The sequence below is a fragment of the Trematomus bernacchii genome, unplaced genomic scaffold, assembly GCF_902827165.1.
Source record: "Trematomus bernacchii unplaced genomic scaffold, fTreBer1.1, whole genome shotgun sequence".
Lineage (NCBI taxonomy): Eukaryota > Metazoa > Chordata > Actinopteri > Perciformes > Nototheniidae > Trematomus > Trematomus bernacchii.
In genome coordinates, this window is record NW_022987313.1 from 6,277,049 (window position 1) to 6,299,586 (window position 22,538).

The 22,538-nt window shown below is 39.9% G+C and overlaps 1 protein-coding gene across 1 annotated transcript; it reads left to right on the forward strand.

The window, feature by feature from the left end:
• Positions 1-2,517: 2,517 nt before the first annotated feature.
• impg1b (interphotoreceptor matrix proteoglycan 1b) lies at positions 2,518-21,823 on the forward strand. Its single transcript, XM_034124862.1, has 15 exons — positions 2,518-2,716; positions 7,650-7,865; positions 8,912-9,078; positions 9,215-9,243; positions 9,554-9,588; positions 9,706-9,753; positions 9,819-9,988; positions 11,098-11,156; positions 11,326-11,519; positions 11,615-11,962; positions 13,410-13,927; positions 18,870-19,089; positions 19,479-19,689; positions 20,858-21,043; positions 21,784-21,823. Exons 1-15 carry the CDS (start codon positions 2,650-2,652, stop codon positions 21,821-21,823), a joined length of 2,508 nt encoding a protein of 835 aa, XP_033980753.1. The 5' UTR covers positions 2,518-2,649.
• The last annotated feature ends 715 nt before the right edge of the window (positions 21,824-22,538 follow it).

A 22,538-nucleotide genomic window follows, 5' to 3' on the forward strand; every position in this document is an offset into this window, starting at 1 on the left:
ACATTTAAATGACTCTATTAGAGTGAACCTAAGTGGGTCCAGCATACACCTGTATGGTGGACTCCATGCAGTGCCATTCATCTCACTAACAAAAGAGTGACATGCTTGTAAGGTGGTGATTAAGGACATTTATGTGAATGTTCAGTGATGTACTTATTATGTGGGCCATAATAATATGTGAGAAATCTTCGTTTTCTTGGACCTTGATGTGAAGTTAAGATTTGTGATAAGCTTTAGTTATTGCAATTTCACACGTGTACAAAAGTATAGCTTAATTCAACTGATGAGGGCTATGTGAATAAATGTAAGCGATGTGATGCAACTTCATTTTTTGAAAGTAGCTCTCAGATGAAGAAAGGTTGGAGACCCCTGGGATAGAATGTCAAATGTCCTCACCCTGAACCTAACATCTTTGATTTAAGCTTGACAGAGACCGGATCTGTAACCCTGACCCTAATCCTGAAGGATTTGGGTCAGGGTTACATACCTGAATGCTCAGGTTTGAATATACAAACCTGAGCATTCAGGTGTACAAAAAGGGCTCTGCAGAATCAACCTTGTTGCTAGATATATATAGTTAACTCTAAATTGTCCGTTTAAACTACCTATGAAAGTGAAGTCTGCTACGTAAACAAGAAAAAAAGTCGGCATGTAAAAAAGCGTTCCTCACAAATGTTGGTGTGGGTGTATCAGGGCTTCTTTCAGAATATACATGCACAGAATATGAATATAGTTTAGTTTTATAATCTTCTCAGCCACACTGTGACAATCAGTAGCCTACCTGATATCACCTATGTATGTGTGCCTTTCTAGTCAAGCAGAGATAAAGGAAGTTCTTCTGACTACTTTGGAAATGTCAAGTTCTTTCGTGCAAAGACAGATATCAACATTATTGTGATCACCCTTATCCTTTTAACTGAGATGAATGTCCAAATGAAATGTTTCATTTGCTTTAGCTGACAGCCATTTTTCTTTTAGAGTTTTTGACAACGAGTGGTGCTGTGACGAGCATGGACGTCATATTCTACGAACTTCAGAATAGAGTTATCTGACCTCTGACCAACCATCTGAGAAAGGTAAGCAACACGTATCCCTCAGTACTCGAGCATCACAAATAAAGATATCGAATATGAGAAATATAACGATAGTCTTCAATTCAGTGTTGGTCTCTGATCTCTGCTTTAGGATTTTAAAGCTACATTTAAACAGGTCAGCTGTAGTCTTTTTGCTGTAGTCGACAATACCAGGTTTTGCATGCTGTTCTGTGGTCACAACATGTTAATAACATGTTTGTCGAGACAACTTCTGCCTTCTAGTGGCCAAACAACTGAATAATACTGCTTAGAAAATATGTCACTCCTAATGGAGTACAACAATCAGCTAAGATTACTGTGTCAGAAAACAGCCTGGATGGATTAGTTTGCTGTCGAAGAGGCTTATTTACTGCAGCAAATTGTTAACAACCAACAAGGGCAGCTAATCCTCCTCCCAGGAAGAGGCAAGGGTGGAGACTAACAATATGGAGCCTTTCCCCCCCGACACATCGTAACAGGAGAGGCCACACATGCCACCACTGTCTCTACCCGTCTCCATCACACAGCCATCAGCTTCAGCATCCCAACCTGCAAAGAGAACTAAGAAACAGAAGTCTTGGCTGAGAAGCTGCTTCTTTTTTTTTTCTTCTGTGAAGAAACATCAACCTATCGTGGATGGGCAAATATGGAATAATTGAGCATCAAAACGACATGGTTACTCTATTTCAGAGGTAACAGCGCAGATAGCAGAAGAGGAGGATTACACTTTTCGTCTTTAACAGCCAACAACAGGAGAAAGGAAGGGGGCATTTTGACACTGCTCTTAACAATGCGAAAACAGGCCTTCACTTGGCAGTGCTGCTAGTATAGGAATGAGGCACATTGTTTGACATGTATCTGGGTTAACAACACAAAAGCTGCCATCCTGACCTCACTTGGCACCTGAAATTGCTGGCCTAAGAGGCAGGGATTTGCTGTTGGCGAACTGAGAGAGATAATAGGAAGGGTTAGCAGACGGAGAATCAAATGTAGAGGTGGATAAAAGCACACAAATGATCTAGGTGTCAGGGATCTACTGTTGGGAGTGGATATCTGTTCTGGGCTGGTTGGCAGATCCCCAAGTTTGTTGATCTGACAGATGAGGGTCCAGAAGGTGGCTTACAGGATGAGGCCAGGCGCCCACGTGGCCCAGCAGGGATTACAAGCAGCAAGAAGAAGGTAAAGGGATTAGACGCAAAACCCAGCCTGCTTTTTTAACCTCGTCACTGTTGTGACACTGACAGGGAAACTCCCGAGCCAGAATTCTATCCGTTCACCGTCTCCATCCTCTCCTCCCTCCCCGGAGACTCTGCTCATCCACCCATGCAGCCCCCTCGGTTCTCTAGGAACTCACTGCCGCTGAAAAACTGAACTGGAGCACAGATAGGAGTGGACTGGACAACCTCTTTTTGCTACGGGCTAATGAGCTGAAGAACTTGTCAGCACAGATGAAGAGACTGATGGACATTCTGCTAATGGACTCAAGATAAAGAGACCATGGATTTTATTGTTGTCTGCAACAAGTCTCTTTACAAATGAAAACTTCGGGCTTGAGAACCACATAAATAAGCGCATCATGCTTTTGAAGTCAGGAATATTCCTCACTCTGTGTCTGTTTACCCTCCAAGCAAGTCGAATCAAAGGTAAGAATCCTATAGGGAGGTTTGTTTTCCTGTTAACGTAGTTATTGCCTTTTTGTTGTGTTTGGAGAAAGACATTTTGTTTATTTTCACACAGGTTTCAGTTGATGCAAGTTTCAACAATCTAACTCTCTAAGGCTCCACTTTTAGCCAGTACAGAGCTAATTCATTCAACAACCTAGTTAGCCAATAATACATGTCTAAAGGCCTTTTACACACCAGCTCTTATGAAGGACCAAACTTTGTGAAATTGAGAAAAGTCACCATGCAAATTATTGTTTTCAATTAGTTAAAGTGTTTGAGATGCACTTCAAGGGCAACATGGTTTTGCAGTTAAAATTGTGCATGACTCTGCTATTTAAAAATCTCCCTCAGTAAACTTCAAAATGCTTGCTCATCCTCAAACAGATCTTTGATTTATCTTTTTTAAATGTCAAGCAGCCAGCGAGCCATTTTTATGGCCATGACTATTCACTATGAATTATCAAGCAGAGGCATATAATAGATGTTAACGGAGGAAGATAGCATCATTTCGTCAGTGATAACATTTGCCTCTGCACTGGTTGTCTCATTCAGTGTGATGTGCCCGGGTGAGCTCATTATCCCGAAGGAAACAAAAGCCATTCTGTTCCCAGTGTCGCAGGACGCTAATCTTTTCTGGCTTGTAATTCTGCTTTGAGGCCTTTTTGCGGCTGCACCGAGCATTAAGGCCTGCTCCAACACTCCCTCCCCTCACTCAGGCTATCGTGTCTCTGCATGTGCAAGTCAGGTTTCAAGTTGACCAATTTTCCAAAAATACCCATTAAAATGTTGTCTTACTGCCGTGACTATTATAGGAAACGCACATGATTTGGCGAATGTCAGACCACCTGCTGAAATGTTTGGAAGTGGAGGATTTACCGGGTGAATGGGTCTGCCTGACACTGAACTGGGGGATAATTTTGCCCACAAAGCTGCAGGCTGAACTGTCAATGCCCACACATTCTTTGCATGTTCTTGGTGTTCTGCCAAATTAAGATTTGTGGAAAACAATATTGTTCATTGTAGAGGTATTTATTTTCGTGCAAAACAGTGACTCACCGCTTATTTGTTTTCCTTTCTTGCTCTACCAATTTTTCACAATTCTTATTTTAGTGCTTATTACCAAATATTGACTAGTAGCACAGCAGTACACTGTTCCTCTTCGATCAGCAAATTATCCAGACCTAAATGCCTACAATTTGACATGAGTCTTAGACCATTGCCGGAGCAACAAGTCCTTATGAGCAAACCTGTATAAGAGCAGACCTTTTGACAGATAGCTCTAACATGACCCAGATAGTTTATTTTGAATTACATATTTTTACAATTTTTCATACCCAATTGACCCATATTCTTAGATTCATAATGACGGTGTTTTTATTTAGATAATAACGTCCAGGTTATTGTAAATTCACCATTGAAATCTTGCCTAACACGTTCAAATAAAATAGACATTTATTTTTAAAGAAAAATAACCAAAACTAATTTAACCTTAAGAAATGTGAGAGAAAAAGGTCTACACCCTACTCCAAGATTATAACTTTAAAAGACCAATTAAGCCAGATCATATGCCATTGAATTTGCTTCTGGTTATCACTTTGAATGAATGTGTTTATTGGTCCATGTGGGGAACCTCACACATCAGCCACCAACAGTAATGAAGGTGTGGAAACAATTTAGAACAAAATCACACCAGTGACCATGCAAGAACACACCTAACATTTAAGGTCAAGAATGTATGTATTGCCTCAGTGCATGCTGGGATTGTTTACAACTCGCCTACCACATGTAACCACAACCACAACAATAGCACTTAGCTAAGAATATGAATGCTGCATTTTGCATTTATGCCAAAATAGGATCGCGATTCAACAAACAAATGTATAAACAGTAGTTTACAAAGATGTACCTAAAAAATCTCCCCTCTCTAAACCAGCGTCTTTGTCATCCTTTTACAGTTCACTGACTATCAACTAATCAAGCATTGATCAACTAAGCTCATTATTACTATAATTGTATTATCACTATACATGCATGTTATCCAATAAGAACTCCATTCCACTCTTATTTCATTATATATATTTTCTTTGCATTCACTCTGTTTCAAATCCAAGTTCTCCATTATTTTCTTATCTAATACGATACACCTATACATTTTTATTTTTGTATTAAGGGTGGCAGGGCCCGTGTGTTTCTTTGCATTAGCTAGCTTATTCACTTGTCTAAAATATACACAACGTTGGAGCCTGCATGTACCCCTTATCTTGTTTATCTTCACAACAATGTTCCATCTCCAGCTAAAAGCTCTCTTTTTTCAGTTACCTTTATTATGTCCCCTTATTTAGAGGAAATAGTCAATTAATTAGGTCGAATGACATCGAGTCTGCGAGATGGGGTGAATAAATGTAGGCTTATTGTCTTATAAAGTCATTCAAGGTCTGCCACCTGGCATCCCAATGAGGACCTTTCTTTTAAAATAGATTTGACCAAGGGGTGACTGTTAGTGATGGTTGAGTGGCACACTGGCTTGTGTAATGGAGTGGAATGACCTTACTGTCAGGGCGCTCATGCTAGTTTTCTTTTTTACTAAGATGATCAGAAAATGAGGGCACCTCCTCATGTGTGCAGCATTTTAGTAATATAATCCGGCAGTGGCTCAGTCAGTAGGGGCTTGGACTGGGAGCCGTAGGGTCGCCGGTTCAAGTCCCCAACCAGACCTAAATATGGATTGTGGACTGCTACTTGGAGAGGTCCCAGTTCACCTCCTGCCTTGCCGTGGTGCCCTTGAGCAAGGCACCGGACAACCCCCCACCCCCCCCACTCCCATTGCTCCCCGGGCGCTGTACAATAGCTGCCCACTGCTCCTAGTACTAGACTCCTGGTACTAGGATGGGTTAAAAGCAGAGAACACATTTCACTGTGTGAGCTGTGTGCGCTGCATGTGTGACCATTACAGAGGGTTACATCCCTCCAATATTGTCCCTGTATGCATATGGCTTGAATATTTTGGTAAGATGTGATGTTTTTGTTAACTCCCAAAATCTGCGAGGTATCCACCTGTAACTAATTGTAATCTCTTTGAGATTCACTGTGCACGCACATCCTGCTTCAACTGTAATCTTCATGCATGAGTTTCTGCAAATTCACACCTGGACGCTGCCCAGCACAACCTCACACTGACACTGTGAGCCACTGAGCAGCTTCAGTAGTGCAACGTGGGTCAAGTTGCTCAAGGGCATCTCAACCACTGATCCTGAGGGGGAAGAATGTTACTCATTCACTTTCTCTACACATCTCTGCACTTTGCAAGCATTCAAAATGACAACCTTCCAGTCACAAAGGCCCCAGACATTTTTACACTACAGTGAATTTGAAACTTCAAGTAACTCATTGCACCTTTTTTAGTTGTTACAAAATCCCACATGCAGAGGATTTGTCTTCACTCCATTGTATACAAAATAAACTCTAGGATCCTCTGTCTATAATATACCTTTCACTGCAAAGCCAGATGCTAATTATAGGCAGAGCAAGCAGCAGTTAACTTACAGTAAGAGGGCTGGACAGATGCTATTAAGTAACTTGTTGGATTAGGTGTCTGTCAAGTTTAATTGTACTCTGTGGTGGTTGGCGTTCAATGCCTGGTTCCTGGTTACACACTTAAAGCTAGATATTTAAAGGGAGCTTCAGTGATTTAACTTTACACTTCCATAACAATGTATGCAAAAGAGGCCCCATCAATTCTAAACTGAACCGGTGTAGCCATGGGTCACTGTATAAAATCACAGCATCTTAAAAAAATGATACTTGATGATGTGTTTCGTTTTACACCAACGTCTACATAACCAAGTGCACAGGATAAGCTTCCTGTCAATATTCAAAGTCCCAAGCCAATTATGAGATAACCCTTGATGACATCACTGTGACATAACCGTGTTTGTTGCTGTTTTTACATGATGCGTGTTACTCCCTGTGTGGTTGATCATACTTTTTTCCCCTTCTTTTTTAAAACAACCCTTTGTTTGGGATATTACCTGTTGTGTTGCCGTGAATAATATTGAGTTTGCCTTTATCTATAGGGAGAAAAAGGCAACTTGTCAAGTGTATGGCTACTTCACAAAAAATCTAATATACCCTTAAAGTTGAAGGAAGTTGTACATATATATGTCGGACCAAAGCATGTGCTGATGTAAGATCATGGGGATGCATGTGTTCCTATAGTCACACTACATGTCAAATAGACACGCATGCATGACACTGTTACCCACTCCTCCTTCCAATTGTTTGTCTTATCTGTGTTATAGGTTTGTCATTGTACTGTCAGACAAACGTAACAAGTAACACATGTCATGGTTAATCTATAACAACTTACTGAATAAGATGAGCACCATGTTTTTATTTATTTATTTACATTATTGACATAACAAGTAATTGAATTGTTATGTTTTGACATTTGCAACTGTAAAAGAAACAAATAAGTGCTTTGGTTAGGTGCTGCCCTCTGTCAGTTGTTAATTATAATAATTAACACAAAAGCCAACAAGAAATGTCACACTAGCATGATCAAGGCAAGGCAAGGCAAGTTTAATTATATAGCAAAGTGCTTTACAAAAATGAAAGACATTGAGAGCATTAAGAAACATATTATAAAATGGCATTTGAAAAACACTCATTTAAAAGCAAAGATAATAAAACATGAATAACAAAGGTACATGAATAAAAATTACAGTCCAGTGTGAGATACACATATCTGAAATGTTTACGTCTGAATCTCAATCATTGCTAACTTTTTAGCAGAAATTGTTTTCTTTGACCTCAACTTAATTCCAGCTACCTATATTACTTACGTCGTATGATAACTCAAGCTGAATACCGTAAAGATTATATTTATTTTCTAAACTTACATTTTCTCTTGTAGAAATACATGACCACGGTTTTTCGGGACTCAGGGATGTGAAGTACCGACACTTTCTAGAATCCTCCAGACCGATCAGACACACCACAAATGTCAGAGGGGAGCAGAATGGACATCGGAATAAGAGGTCGCCGCTCCTCACCACGGGGGTCAAAGTGTGTCCGCAGGAGACGATGAAAGCAGTCATCGGCAGCCATCGGGCCTATTACAAACTCAGAGGTAAACTCTTGTGTAAGCTTATACTAAGTTAGGGTTTATTAATGAAGTAAATGTAACTTGATGCATAATTTGGACATCCAATATGAATTCAATAAGCCTTTCATAAAATATTGACTGTCAAATGAGAATAAAGCACTTAATCAAACAATTGGGTAAATAGCGTTCCCTTTTGATGTATCGGTGGTGCAAAGGATGTTAAAAAAACGGAATCTAATCCCCTCAAATATTTATGATTCTCTAAATCTTATCAATGGATGGATATGCACTGTAGCACATGATATCATGACGGTATATGCAAATATGCTTTGTCCAAGTGAGATGAATTGTAGATGATTTAAGAGGCAGAGATTGCCACATTTCTTGTTACAATGGAAAAGTAATACGAACTGTTCCACAACAGCTGCTATGGCGTAGGATTTTAAAATGAGGCAGATTAATTTGCTGTATTGGATGTAATCGCTTCGTTCCAGAAATTAGTTTGTCAGAGAATACATTTCCCACAGGCATCACGATATTGGACAATGTGGAGCTTGTTTCCCCCACAGAGGAAGATAAAACACAGTTTAGCTCCAGGGGGTCTCTGTGCTCATGATTGTAATATTAGTAAAAATGTCATGGACAGACGAAGAGTTAAATATACAGTTTGACATTTACTGAAACAGGCATTCCTGCCTTTTTGTTCCGTCCCATTTATATCATGTTAGATATATTTTGTGATTTATCAAAACATCGTGTCAAATGGGAAGCTCAGTGAAATGTTAATAAACAATCATTTATATCAAATTAAAGTCTCCAAATGTAGGAATGCCAACAATCATCAATCAAAAACCCTCTTTATCCTTAATCCTTTGATTCACCATGCTGTAGTTTCCATCTTTGCTGCCCTTGTTGCAAATAAATGTTATGCCATCTCAAGTCATCACAATATATTTGTGTCTAAGATATTAGATTGTGTCTCATATTTGTACTTATTCCTTTGTTTGCTCCAATATATTCTGAGAGGAGTCAAAAAGAATAATCCACAAAATGACATGACATCTCTTCAGTTTGCCAGGAAGCAATTTGGGAAGCGTTTCGGATCTTCTTGGACCGATCCCCAAGCTCAGAGGAGTACAGAGCCTGGCTCTACACCTGCCAGCATGAAAACCTCTGCATGGACGACCTGGCCCAGAACTTCAGCAGCTCTCAGGAGCATCTGGACCTGGTGGCCCGTGTGAGTGCAGCACCCAACACAGCCGAAATATCTTCACTGACCAGCCTCCTCTCACGGAAATATGTTCAAACTGTGAGGCAGTTTTAAATCAGCATTCAGAGTGATTGTGAATAACCGGTAACTTTCTTATTTCCAGAGGATAGCCGAGCAAGCTGAAGTTGAAGGGTATGTACATTTGTTGTGTACAAGTGTGACTGAACTCAATACAGTTTTAAATCAAAATAAGTTCACAGTTGATGTGTTTAACATTGCAAAGTGGTACATTATTTCCAGTGTGATTTCAGGAGAGGCAATGAAAATGTCAAACCAACTAAACCTTTTTGCTATCCTAGCTAGAAAAAATACATTTGGGATACTATAGGCAACAAATTAATATTGGTTTTAAGCTTGAGGATTCTTGAATAACTCTCACATTTGATACAGCAAGTTTTCAAAGTCGTCTAACTGCATTTGTAACAAACATTTTTATTTTCAGAGTTTTTGCTGGAACCAGAGAGCCAGGAATTGATTGTGAGTTGAACCCTAACACACAATGTTTAATGAAAGCATTTCAATATGTTTATCATCTTAGAAGCTATCTCAACAATTTCATAACACCATTAAATAATGAGTTGTTTTTGGTCTCAGGCACCTGGACACCCCCAATGATTGTGCTACCAACTGAGGCTAACGTGAGTGAACCCACAACTCTTTAAACAATCCGAACATTATCCAAATCAGTTGACACTGTCTAACTACAGTCATTTTCTTTTTTTGCCAGAACGAGGAAGACCCCAACATGATCAAAGAGAACTTTGAGGAGTATGTTATCCATTTCAGTGTCACCATCTCAGATCCGGCCTTCACCAAGCTGCTCAGTGACCCCCAGGCAGTGGAGTACAGTGAAATCAGACAAGAGCTCACAGAAAAGGTAAGAGCCAAGTGTTCAGACCCAAAGTAAATATTAACTGTCTCTTCCTTGCCTTCTATACAAACACAGGAACCCACATCCTAGCAAAGCTGTGTTTAAAAAGCTTTTTAAGATGTTACTGAGGGTGAGGAAACTCTGAAAGACTAGTGAGATATACTGAGGTTTAACTATTACAAACTTTCACACACAGCTTTCTTTTTGGTCACCTGTAACCTCTTAATAAAGCAAAACATCCATCTGATTGACTCCGTGACTATTCTTCCCTTCTTTCACTGCAGTGTTCATTATGCAACATTCCTCACAATGGACTCAATGTGATTGCCAGCTTCTCTGGCCTTGTATTGTTAAATGTCAAACTCACCGTGATTGATTTAACAGCTTTAAGGTCGCAAACCAGAGGACTTTAGGTAAGACTTCTAAATGACCACAAGCCTGAAATAGTAAGATCTAATCATATAGATTATCTCTCACTAAGAAGGCATTGAAAGAGGCTCTAAACGCAGCTCTTCTACTGGTGTTAAATGACCTGGAAGTTGGAATTACACAGTGCAACCACTGCAGAAAGGCAGGTTCATTCTTAAAACTTTAATGTCAAACCTGCAAACATGGTGGAAATGTATTATTTTATTATTTGAAATGTTGTTGCTGGATAGATAAATCAAGATATCATGGCTGTCTACTAACATCAACATTACTTTCCCTTTTGACATGCCGCAAGCCAGCCGCTAATGCTGTCGTTTCCGAGCCTTTCCCCCCCTTCCTCCTCGGTGTCTTCAGTGTGTCCACCTTTATCCATCACCTGACCTCCACACCCAAATACACACCCGTTCCCAATCCCTCTAATCAGCTCCATTACACTTATACAGGTCACTTCACTTTCTGCTTGTTAGGACCTTAGTGTGTGTCTGCATACCTGTCCACTTTGGATTTTCTGTCAAATAAAACATGTATTGACAAGTCTTTTTTTAAGCATTTTAGGCACAGTAAATCTTTAAATATAACCGCCTCTGCCTCTCTACCATGCTTTTAGGTTCAATAATACTGAGAAGTGTGCCACAACACAATAGTTATTTTCATTATCATGTTCATGTTATTCTTTTTTCTTTTAGATGCGTCGTGTGTTTGCAGATGTTCCAGGATTCAAAGAGATTCGTGTGCTGGGATATCGGTGGGTGTAGTTTTCGTGATGATTTGTTTTATTGAAGCATTAAAATACTAAAAATATCAGGAGAAACTATTACATCACCAACAATCTCCACTATTGGGTTGCCAGTCATCCATTTCCAGTTAGCTATATCTGCTATGAGAGTTTCTAACATGATTGTTGTGTTGCTCAGCTCAGAGGATGTGTCGGTGCGTTACGCTGTGGTCTTCAATGGAGAAACTGAGCTCAACGACGAACCTGATGTTCTCGAGGCGCTTGACATGGACGAGGATACGAATGCTCCTAAACTGAAGCAAATCATCGTAAATGCCTTGAAGCAAGAGACATCACTACCAGTGGACATAGAGACACTCAACTTTGAGAGTGGTAAGCATGATATCACATTTAACTGAATAAATCATGTATGATCTTGCTCAGAACAGGATTTTAAAACTGTAAGTCTTTTAACTCATCCTTTTCAGTAACTACAATCTATCCAGTTGCGGAGCTTGGCATGAACCCAGTTGAGGACGACACCCCTAAGCCACCTACGGAGGACAACTCTCCCACCCGAAGTTTCTTTCCCACTGTGGCAGTGATAGAAAACTCCTTGGAAGCTTTTACAGTCAAACCAGAAACACACACCTTCGTGCCTTTCATCCCAAACATCCTCCCAGAAAGCATTCCTGCCATCACTGATGAGACTCCTCTAATGTCCGCAGTAGAGGAGGAATCCTCAGAAGAGTCCGCGGTGGAGGATCTGGAGGAGCAGCCTCCAACCAAGCACGTTGACAGCGGTGAGGCTGAACCTGAGGAGCAGGTGACAGACGGTAAGGCTTATTCTACGCTAAGTGTTGCTTTTGAAGCAGGATGTTTAAGTTCAATCAGGAGCAACACATTTAAGAATTCAAAGCTTTATTGAGTAGCCAAACTTTAGATTGAGGTTTAGACTACAATTAGATCTATTGACAGAAAACAGGAAGTACCTCAGGATCGAACCACACTTTGCTGTCATGCTCTGGTTCCTTAGTCCTGATTCTGCTGATGGTGGGAAAGGGGAGGGAGGTTGCAGTATTATCTAGAGACACAAGAGGCTGAAACAGCTGATCGAGCAAATCCCCATGCCAGTAAAAGTAAATCTTATTTTAGTGGTGAGAATGATCTAAAAGTGATTGGATAACAGTAAGAAAATAGAAAGGATCTGGAAAGTAATTGACTGGTGATGGGAAATTAAAGAGATAATAAAGTTATGAATAACTAAACTGGTCTAACTAAGGGAACTTAAACTATCCTTAATGTTATTTTATCATTATTTAACAACGCCTTATTCGATTTTTCTAGTATTGATCCACACTTATTGGGTGATGAGAAGTATCTTTTCCTTTTTTATCCAAGTTCACACATTATGTAAGCTCTTATGTAGCTCCAACACTAACAGTTAATTTAACTGGGTGTTAAATGTTCAACTTAGTTTTAAATTATTACAAGTGTCACAAGAAATCCACACTTTCTACTTCCTAGTGACATATTAAAGTCACTTGATTCTGAATATCAGCACAGCACTGTCCAAATAAAGAGTGAGCCATTTTGTTCCTTTCCCATCATATCTGCACAGAACACTCGCCTCTCAAAGGAAATGGAACCGGCAGCACAATTAGACTTGATGGTTCAGTTTTGCACATGGAGATGCTCCCTGCTGAGGCAATACATCATATTAAAGCCCATTAACAAGCAGCCGCCTGCTTGTGCTTGAGTCATTACAAACTCATGCTGTGCGGACACACTTTGTTCAAACCTGCAGAACTTCATTTTCTAGTAGCAAATCTAAAGAAACCATATGTATCAGGCGTGTCAAGCTGAGTTTAATGTATGAAATGATGCACTAGACATCTACTGCATTTCAAATTGATGGATTTGTGCAGCCATAAAAAAGCTTTGCATTCAAATATTGTAAAAAAAGAAAAACAAAAAAGAACAAGCCTCACATGAAAAACCTGATCAAATTTAGTTCAGAAACATGAGTGGTATCAATCTTTTTATCTTACTTTTGGAAGCAAATCTAGCTCCTTAACCTGTAGTCAAATCATCAAAGCAGTGAGATGTAATGGTTCTAGTTAGTTACCTATCTGCTAAAACAACTAACATGATGGATGAGTGTCAAGCTTAAATTGCATTAACACCTTTGTATAACTACTACAACAAATGCTGGTGTACCTCTATGTTCCTTTTAAACAAAATAGCTATTAAAACTTGTTTTCTGATGTTTTATTTTACAAGAATCTGAACCAGATAATGAAGTTACTGAAGAACATCCCTTAGCAACTCCAGACACCCAACCAGAAGAGTCTACGGTCCCAGTCTCCACACCATCATCTCAGGAGGATGTTGTCCAAGGCATTGAACCAGAAACAGAAGAGGAATATTTGCCTTCCCCTGCAGAGAGTGGCGAGGCCCCCGAGGACCGGGCTGAGTCTGGTGGAGACCTGCCTCCGGAGAACTCCAACATTCAAGACGATGTAGGGTCGAGTCAGAACGGGACGGAGGAGAACACGATCGACTCTCTGGAAGAGGAGAGCGGCAGTGGATTGTCCTCAGAGTCCGACGAACACCCGTACAGGTCCACGGCATCACCTGCCATGAGGCAAGGCAGCACCCCTCTGATGGCCGCCGTGGACGCGGGCAAAGAGTTAGTGGTTTTCTTTAGCTTGAGGGTCACTAACATGATGTTTTCTGATGACCTGTTCAACAAGAGCTCCCCAGAGTATAAATCACTGGAGCATACCTTTCTTGAGCTGGTAGGTACACATGCTTTTGTGCTCGATATCATGATTTTGCATGCTTTGTTTTCATATTTGCTTTCATAGCCCAAGCTGAAATGTGTGACAAAAGTATTTGTTTATGTTTAAGAGATAAAAATACATATTTAACCGTAGCCCCAAATTGGTGCTTACTCTAAATCATGTTGTCCTGCAAAGGTAAGGATGCACTTTGCAGCGAGCCTTATGCGCAATCTTTTTTTATCATTAAAGGGACAGGTAATTTTATGGTTTTATATTTTTTCTTCAACAAATTATTTTTTTGTATCAAACTGTTATGAGGATTTCTTTTCAGAGGAGCCATTGTGGCAACATTATAAAGAAATAATTCTGTTTCACTCAGACACAGCACTCTGGGTCCAGAAACTCGCCAAACCCTGGAGCTCACAGTAAATCTGGGCCTAGGAGACAGAAGATTTTAGCCTCCATACCGGTATTTCTTCCATATTGGAACTACATTTCCAATGCCTCAGAGAGAGCATGACTTTTCTATTTCTGATCTAACCTTTTCAAAATGCAGTATCTAACAATCTGAGAGCAACTCACCTTTCTGAAAACAGTTAACTTTAGTTTTCAGTTTTCCTTTTGTCCTTACATTAAACGTTTTACCTTTCTGCTGCAGCTACTCATGTCTGTTATCTGAAGTCTGGTTCTGTCGAAGCTTGCTTTTGTGTGTTTGCCTTAATTTTGTTGTGCTAACGTTTTGTCTTTATCAGGGAATGTTTTGATTCTGTTTGATATATTTTAGCTTGTCTTTTTGTACGATTTGTGTCTGCAAGGGAAGTGTAAAAGGTTCTGGGCTATACAAAAAAACAGTCTTAATGAATACTACAACAGATTAGACAATTGATACCAATTTCATATCTGTTGATTCAATATGTAGCTGGAGCCATCAGCCAGTTAGCTTAGCATTAACACTGGAAATAAAGCAAATAGCTAGCATGACTCTTTACAAAAGTAACACAATGGTCTCTGATACTGTTGACAGTGACACCCCTGTTGAATCACAAATTCAAATTTTACACAAGGTGGATTTTGTTACATTTGCACATAGTCAGGCTAGCTGTTTCCCCTGTTTCAAGTTTTTATGCTAAGCTAACGGTCTGCTGTCTGTAGGTTCATATTTAGTGGACACAGAGTGATGGTGAGAGTGGTATCAATCTTCTCGTCTAACTCTTGGCAACAAAGCAAATAACTTTGTTTCCACAAATGTTTAACTATTTCCTCATACAACGTTGTAAGTAATACCACTGATGTCATTTGTTTGTACAGACAAGCTCTCTGCTGTGTGAAGCACACACTTGTCATTATATATCAGCTGTTGGGCTTTATGTTTGTGTTCATGTGTAGAGTTTACATCTGATTGCTGTTTTTGTGTGTCTATCACATGGACCACTGTGTTTGTGCATGTTTTGAAGCCTTAAAGATACATTTGTTAAGTGAATTAATTAATGTGGAGCTGAGCAATGTGATCATAGGTTTACTTAAGCTACAAGGAAAATCATGCAGTTTGATGCATTTAATGATGCAAAAATGTTGCTTTGTACATGGTAGAGGGCTAGCCAGGAGTAGTCTGAATCATGAGACTTCTGCCTTAGTCACGTGGGACTGTAGGAGGTTTGTGACTTGTGGTAAGAAGCTTTGAGTAATTCTGGTCGGTTCCAGCAGCACACACATTGTGCTATTATTGGTTCCAATCGGCTTAGTGAGACATCAGTCAGGGTACATCTGTACGCATGTTGGTCATTTGGTGTTATTGACATAGTATTTGTATGTAATACTATAGGCAACAAGACGATGCAATAAAATAGAACGGTCGAGGTCATTTTGTTTTGGAGCTTTTGTGTGAATGCACATATTGCGAATCAATACTGTAATCTTCCCGTTTGTTTTGGCAAATAGGCCACATTGCTCTTTTTTTCTCTGAATAACAGTTTACATTTGCATTAGCAGCTGGTAAGTAGGTGGGGATCCTGAACCTTATTAGCATGCATCAAAGAATGAAGCATCACTTGACATCATTATTTAGTTTCAAGGCTTACCCCGAGGTTAAATAAGGGGACATATTTTTAGGCTTGTGCAGGGCGATCTGTTATATAAAGACCTTGGCCTCAAACTGAGGAAGTGCCTCGATACAAATTGGATTGTGTGTTTGCTGCGATGCCATGGGGCTGAGGAGATGTGTGCTACTACAGGTGGGCTTAGTTTTCGGATTTATTCTGGGTGGTATGATAGTTTTTTAGTTAAGGAAAATGGTTCATAATGGGTTTTATTTTTTAGAACATCTCAAGGATTTTCACTAAATAGTTAGAGTTCTATACAAGACGGAATGGTTTTATAGATTAATGTTATGAACCATTTTTGTTTTGTATTTGTATCCTGGAACAGAAAGCACTATTTTCCTATTTGTTTTCATGTCTTGTATATAGGAAGAACAAAAATAATGTCTGCACTGGATTAGAGAATACAATGGGTAGTACATATTTTTAGAGGCACATTACACAAAGATGCATGCGAGGCAAACATCTGAATCAATAATGAAAACATCACTCCATCTCCAATCTTAATGGTTGCCCAAACCGTGGTTACTTGAGCTTTCCTCATTAATCAACTTGTTAAGCTTCCCGGCAAAACTAATGTGGTCAGACGTTTGAGCTGGTAAGTATTTGCCGTATACTGTCTATTCTCACTTCCCGTTAGGAATAGTAAATATTACTTCCTTTTAAATGGGCTATTTAGGCAGAGAAGAAGCATGTTTGAGATTGTTTATACATCACTGAAAAGCTGTAAACTAGAAATGTAAAATAATATATAAATATATTCTGCAGCCCATTTAAATGGACATAATGGAATGTTTCACTGGATATTGCACCCCATTTATGACACTGCCATAAAGTGTACATCCACTGTCTCATATGTATACATATATATGGACTATTAGCCTGCAGTGGCTTGCAATTCCCAGTGTTTGCCTTGACCTCCATTACTCCTGTACCTACTGGTTTGTGAAGCAACCAATACAATTGGACATGGAGATTGGAATTGGAAAACTTTATTTGCCACAGTAAATCATTTTCATGGCAGCTTAATATTTTGTATGACTTTTCTTTTTTTTTCTCAACATGAGAGAAGGGATGTATCATTAGTTTTTTTTTTTAAACAAGAACCAGTAGATACAGTGGTGTAACCTCAGAGAAGCATGTGATGGTGTCAGAGACCGAAATGATGAAAGTGTTGGTGTCACGCTGACTGAGGTTTGTTGTGTTTGCTTTGACCTTGTGATGAAGGCCACAGAGCTACAGATTGGTATCTAATTTACACTGGATGTGAAGTGGCTGACATTTTGCATTGAGACAAGTGGATGGCCAAACAGCAAGCTGTGTGTCCGTTTGCACTGCAGGCTGTTGTCCATTTGTCTGGGCTGTTGGCCCTTCGTGTGCATTCTCTGAGACTATTAGCTGTAGGGAACTAGCCCCCTAGTAAACTGTCTGCCAGTGACAAGTGAAGTAACCTGATCAGAGCAGAGCTCCTTAGGGCCTCTTATCTCCTGCTCCACAGCCAGGCCAGCTAAAGCAGCGTAATCTCCCGCTCTCACACTGCAGCTGTTTGATGTTGGCCTGGGCCGTAGTGAACGTGAAGTGGCTGGAAGGAGAGCGGCTCAGATCGATGAACATTGATGCGGGTCCATTACCTCAGCTGGTTGACTTCCTTCCCCTCCTAAATATCAACACAGTCATCATTCAGAGTCCATAGTCTTTAGAGCTTGTTTTCTCAGTTATCTGAGCTACGTCTTGAGACTTGGAATATTGTTGGTCTATGTGGAAAACTTAAATGATTAGTGAGAATGTGGATGCATAAACTTGATTTAATCAGAACAGTTTTATAAGTTGTATTTCTCTGTCATTATTTCATTTGAAATCAATGGAAGTTATTGCTATTCTGCAAAGCTAGACTAACGTGGTATAACGGATATTGAAATACTGATAAGTTTGTTGATTTATTGGAAACGGGCAAGAGAAAGTAAAGTGTTTCTAAATGAGCACCATCTACCCTGTGTCACTGCAGTTTTGTTTTTACTGTTTTGCCCACAACCTTCCACATTTCTTTGGCATTTTTAGTTGATATAAGATCAAGTCTTTGCTTCAGCTTTGTAAGTCAGTGTAGGTGGGATAATGCAGAGATACTTAACCTGACAATGTATTGTGCATGTGTTACTGTAAGGCACTTTAGATAAAAGTCTTCACTAAACATCATGTATTATAGATTTATCTGGAAATTGCGATAGCTTTGATGTCTTACAAGTCTTTTTAAGTGTCTCATCTTTTCATCATGTGTTCTCGGGCTCTTCCTCTACTAGAAATAGCACCTTCTGTGTTCATATATTAATGCCTTTAAACGTAACCCTAATTATGTTCTAGATCTAATTACAAAGTCAGCGCAGTAATGGCAGGATTTCATGCTTGCATCAACATTTAATTATGAACTATTCATAGCATTCACACTGTAGAAATGTGACCTGAATAATTCAATATCAGTAGTGCTACGACAACCTCGGTCCTGTCGATGTAGGAGTTAAACCACAGGTAAATGTGGTCTCTGCTGAACGGGTTGATAACTTCTCTGGGGGGGAAACAGATCTTTACTGATATGAATCTGACATCATTTCATAACCTAAATATCCAAGAGGGACGCTTTGTTCTCCTAATTTTAAGAGAATAATTCCCTTTTTACCCTGTAGCATGAAATCTTGCTTGAGTGCTGCTTTCAAGGAATATTCACACTGATAACTAACTACACAAAGACTATACTTTTTTTCAAATGAGGAATACAGTACATCCTCTGAAAAAAGTAAAGGGAATAGTTGAATAAACAGATTAAATAAAATAAGATAATAATTTGCTTTCTTCTTTCTTACCCGCAGCTTCTGCCTTATCTACAATCCAATTTGACTGGATTCAAGCAACTGGAAGTTCTGAACTTCAGGAACGGCAGCGTTGTGGTGAACAGCAAGATGAAGCTGGACAAACCGGTACCTTACAACGTCACAGAAGCTGTTCACTGCGTGCTCGAAGACTTCTGCAACGCCGCTTCCAAACGGCTCGACATCAAGATTGACAGTCGCTCCTTGGAAATAGAACCAGGTGAAACGTCGTCGCCTATTCAGTAGAATCACTGTTGTGTCCTCTGTGATTACAGGATGTAGAACTCAGGCAGAGAAAAGAAAAGATCTGTCCGTCATGTTTATTCATGCTACAAGGTCAGAGCTCCTGTCCACATCACGCTTCCTCACTCTGCAGTCTGTAGGTGATGCTCAGTAGAAATCGACAATTTCATGACTCTATGTAACCTTATTAAATGCATTATTGGGTTTGCAGACACTATCATTCACATCCATCAAAATGCTCTTTAATTTCTCGGATTCATTGAGTTACAAACTGCGTTAATTGTAATGAGCCTCCCCCTCTCTCTGCTCTTTATTTCTTCTAAACTTCCTCTCTCCCCTTCCCCCCCTCCTCTCTGCTGGTTTCAGCCGACCAAGCAGAGCCCTGTAAATTCCTGGCCTGCAACGATTTCTCCCACTGCACGGTGAACCGCTGGACCGGAGAGGCAGAGTGTGTGTGCGTCCCGGGATACTCCATCGTGGACGGCCTGCCGTGTCAGAGCGTCTGTTCTCTGCAGCCCGACTACTGCCTGAACGACGGCCTGTGTGAAATAATCCCAGGGCACGGAGCCACCTGCAGGTACGCTGACGAATGGAAGGAAACACAGATCGCAAGACTTCAGTTTTACATTTTGAAGTCGAATTTTCCAAAGTATATCATATGTTTTAAAGGTCACCCGTTATGCAAAATCCACTTTCTCATGTCTTTTATACATAAACATGTGTCTCCTCTGTGTAAAGAGATTCTGAACGTTTCAGGAAAAAAGATTGGCTCACTTTTTGTCCTGATCCATTTATATAAAAACCTGTCTGAAAATGAGCTGATCAGATTTTGGCCACTTTATGATGTCATAACGATTTTTTGGCTTGTGTAACCATCAGCCAATCACCAACCAAGGTAACCCCCCCGGAATCACCTGAATCTCCTCCTAGAGCACCATTGTGTTCTTTTTAACCAAATATCTCTGAGGGGCGTGGAGAGTGGCTCCTTATTTTCATCTAAAGTAACAGACAGAGAATCAGCACTTTTGAAACAGGGCTGAAACAGAGGGGATTATGGGATGCTACAATGCACGATCTGTTTGGTATTTCGAGCCAAACACTTCAGAGACATGTTTTGTATATATCTGAGACCTATAATATATTGATGAAAAACAGTATAATAGGGGACCTTTAAATTCCTTTTTATTACTTTGCATTCATTTAACTATTTCATTGCATTACTCTTTATGTAAGAACGTTTGAGTACAAGCAGGGACTGTGTTATAAAAACCCTTTGCATTCAAAGACGTTCAAGATTTGAGAGTTGACTGCTGAGAAACATTGCATTCTAACAAATGGCCTTTTCACCATGTAAATGTTAATGATGTAAAGAGGGTCATGTGTATCCATTAGTTTTCCTCAATTATTATTTCTGTCAAGCAGCCAGCTTATAAATAGTGGATATCTTAATTCACCAATAAGAACATCAAGAACAACTTGGCTTTAGATGTAAAAGCTGATGATCTAAAGATTTGATATATTCATGTTGAAAACAGGATGTTGAGGCAAATCAAGGCTCATTCAGTTTCATTTTAATTAAAAAATATAGAATTATCACGAAAACATCTGTAATGTTTTCATTGGTTGAATGAATTTATTAAAGTTGCACTACTTCCCAGACGGTAGGAGTGATAATGATGTGCATGCTGTTGCGTTGCTTACAGGGCGCTTCTCTCTGATCTATGTACGTTTCTCATCTCTTCCAGATGCCCTGTAGGTAAATACTGGCACTACCACGGAGAGCACTGCGACGAGCTGGTGTCGGTGCCCCTCGACCCCCCGCTAATTATAACATGCCTCGTGGGAAGCCTCTGCTTTGTTTGCGCCATCATCGGCATTTTGCTATTCATTAACAAGAAATGTATAAGGCCCGTAAAGGCTATCACTTTGGTGTAAGTACGAGTCTTTTCATTCAACATCTTTAGGCTCAGCTTGTTACCTTTGCAGTGATTTTGTGATGTTTTGTGTTGTATTCTCATCGGTGTGTGTGTCCCCCCCCCCCCCCCCCCCATCTCCTTTACATTGTAGGCACAGCCTTGCTCCCTATGCCTTTGAGAATACTTTGAGGGTGAACCCAGTATTTGAGAATGATGATGGTGTCTTAACTCAAGTGTCCACATTGCCATACCCTTCAAGCTCTACCTCCTCCCAATCCCAACAGTCTGAACAAGAACGTTTTCCCTCAATTGAAAACATACATCTGAGTATTGAGGTATACTGTGCTTCCTGTGCACAAATAACTCAACTACTAACCTCAACTCCACTACTATAAACTAATACACTCTAACAAACTCTCTGCAACGAATTGGCTTGTTTTCTTTCCTCTCATCCTCCTTACGTTTTATTTTTGTGCATTTAGAGCTTTCTATTCACTGCCCTGAACTGCCACAGTCAATCACATTCTCTAACTTTTAGGTATCCCATCCTAAACTTTGAGGACTTTTGATGCAAGTCCAACAGTGGTGTATAGTTTTAACAGTGAGCTCTGGGTAGTTGCTGTAGGTCTAATCTCCCGTGGTAGATCTTCCTCTCCTGCAGATCCCTCTACCAGTGATTTTGCAGGCCTTTGGTCACATTGCCTCTGGCTCTATAATATATGAATGAAGCATACCGTCTACTCTTGTTTCCACAGATACCCCGACAACTCTACACCACAAGATCAGAAAAGTTAGTCTCAGAAATAGTGGACTTCCATCACTGTATACCGCACAACGAGGTGAGGACAAGGGGGACATCTGATTGTTGATTTTAAGATACAACATCCTATTGGAAAAGTTAAATGGAGAAATTGTGTTGTAATGAAACCCACTAAGAAGAAAGTATCTCAGAGACCTTTTACTACAGACATTCAAGGAGAATTGTAAGTGTTTCTTACAGTGTATATTCAATAACCTTTTTTATATCAAATATTTTACAGCTCTATGATTCGAACAAAGGTAAAACTCCTGTGCGTCATGCAGCCATCGCTGATTCTTCACCGACAAACCGAATCAATGTTGACTTTTTGATCATTTAAATACCGTTTAACATTACCTTAACATAAATGATGGGAAATAATCAAATATTAACCTTCAAATGATATCCATGGTTTGAACTCTTGGTGCTCCTGCAAATGAAAAGAGCCCCTTTTTCGAGTTTAAGTAAATATTTGATTGATTTTATAAAAAGCAGATATTTTGTAGATGTACTCATAAGAGTGTTCTGTAATTTATTGTATCATTTAATTCTCCTTCTTGTCTCCTCTAGACATGGCGACCACCAAATGAATACAGGACGTGCTGTATGTTAAGGTCCTCGGATAGCGAATGCTTTGAAGAAACAGTGTGACGGCACCTTGTTCGTTTGAGGAGCGGCCGACACTGTGAGCAAAGACTGAAACTGCTGTTT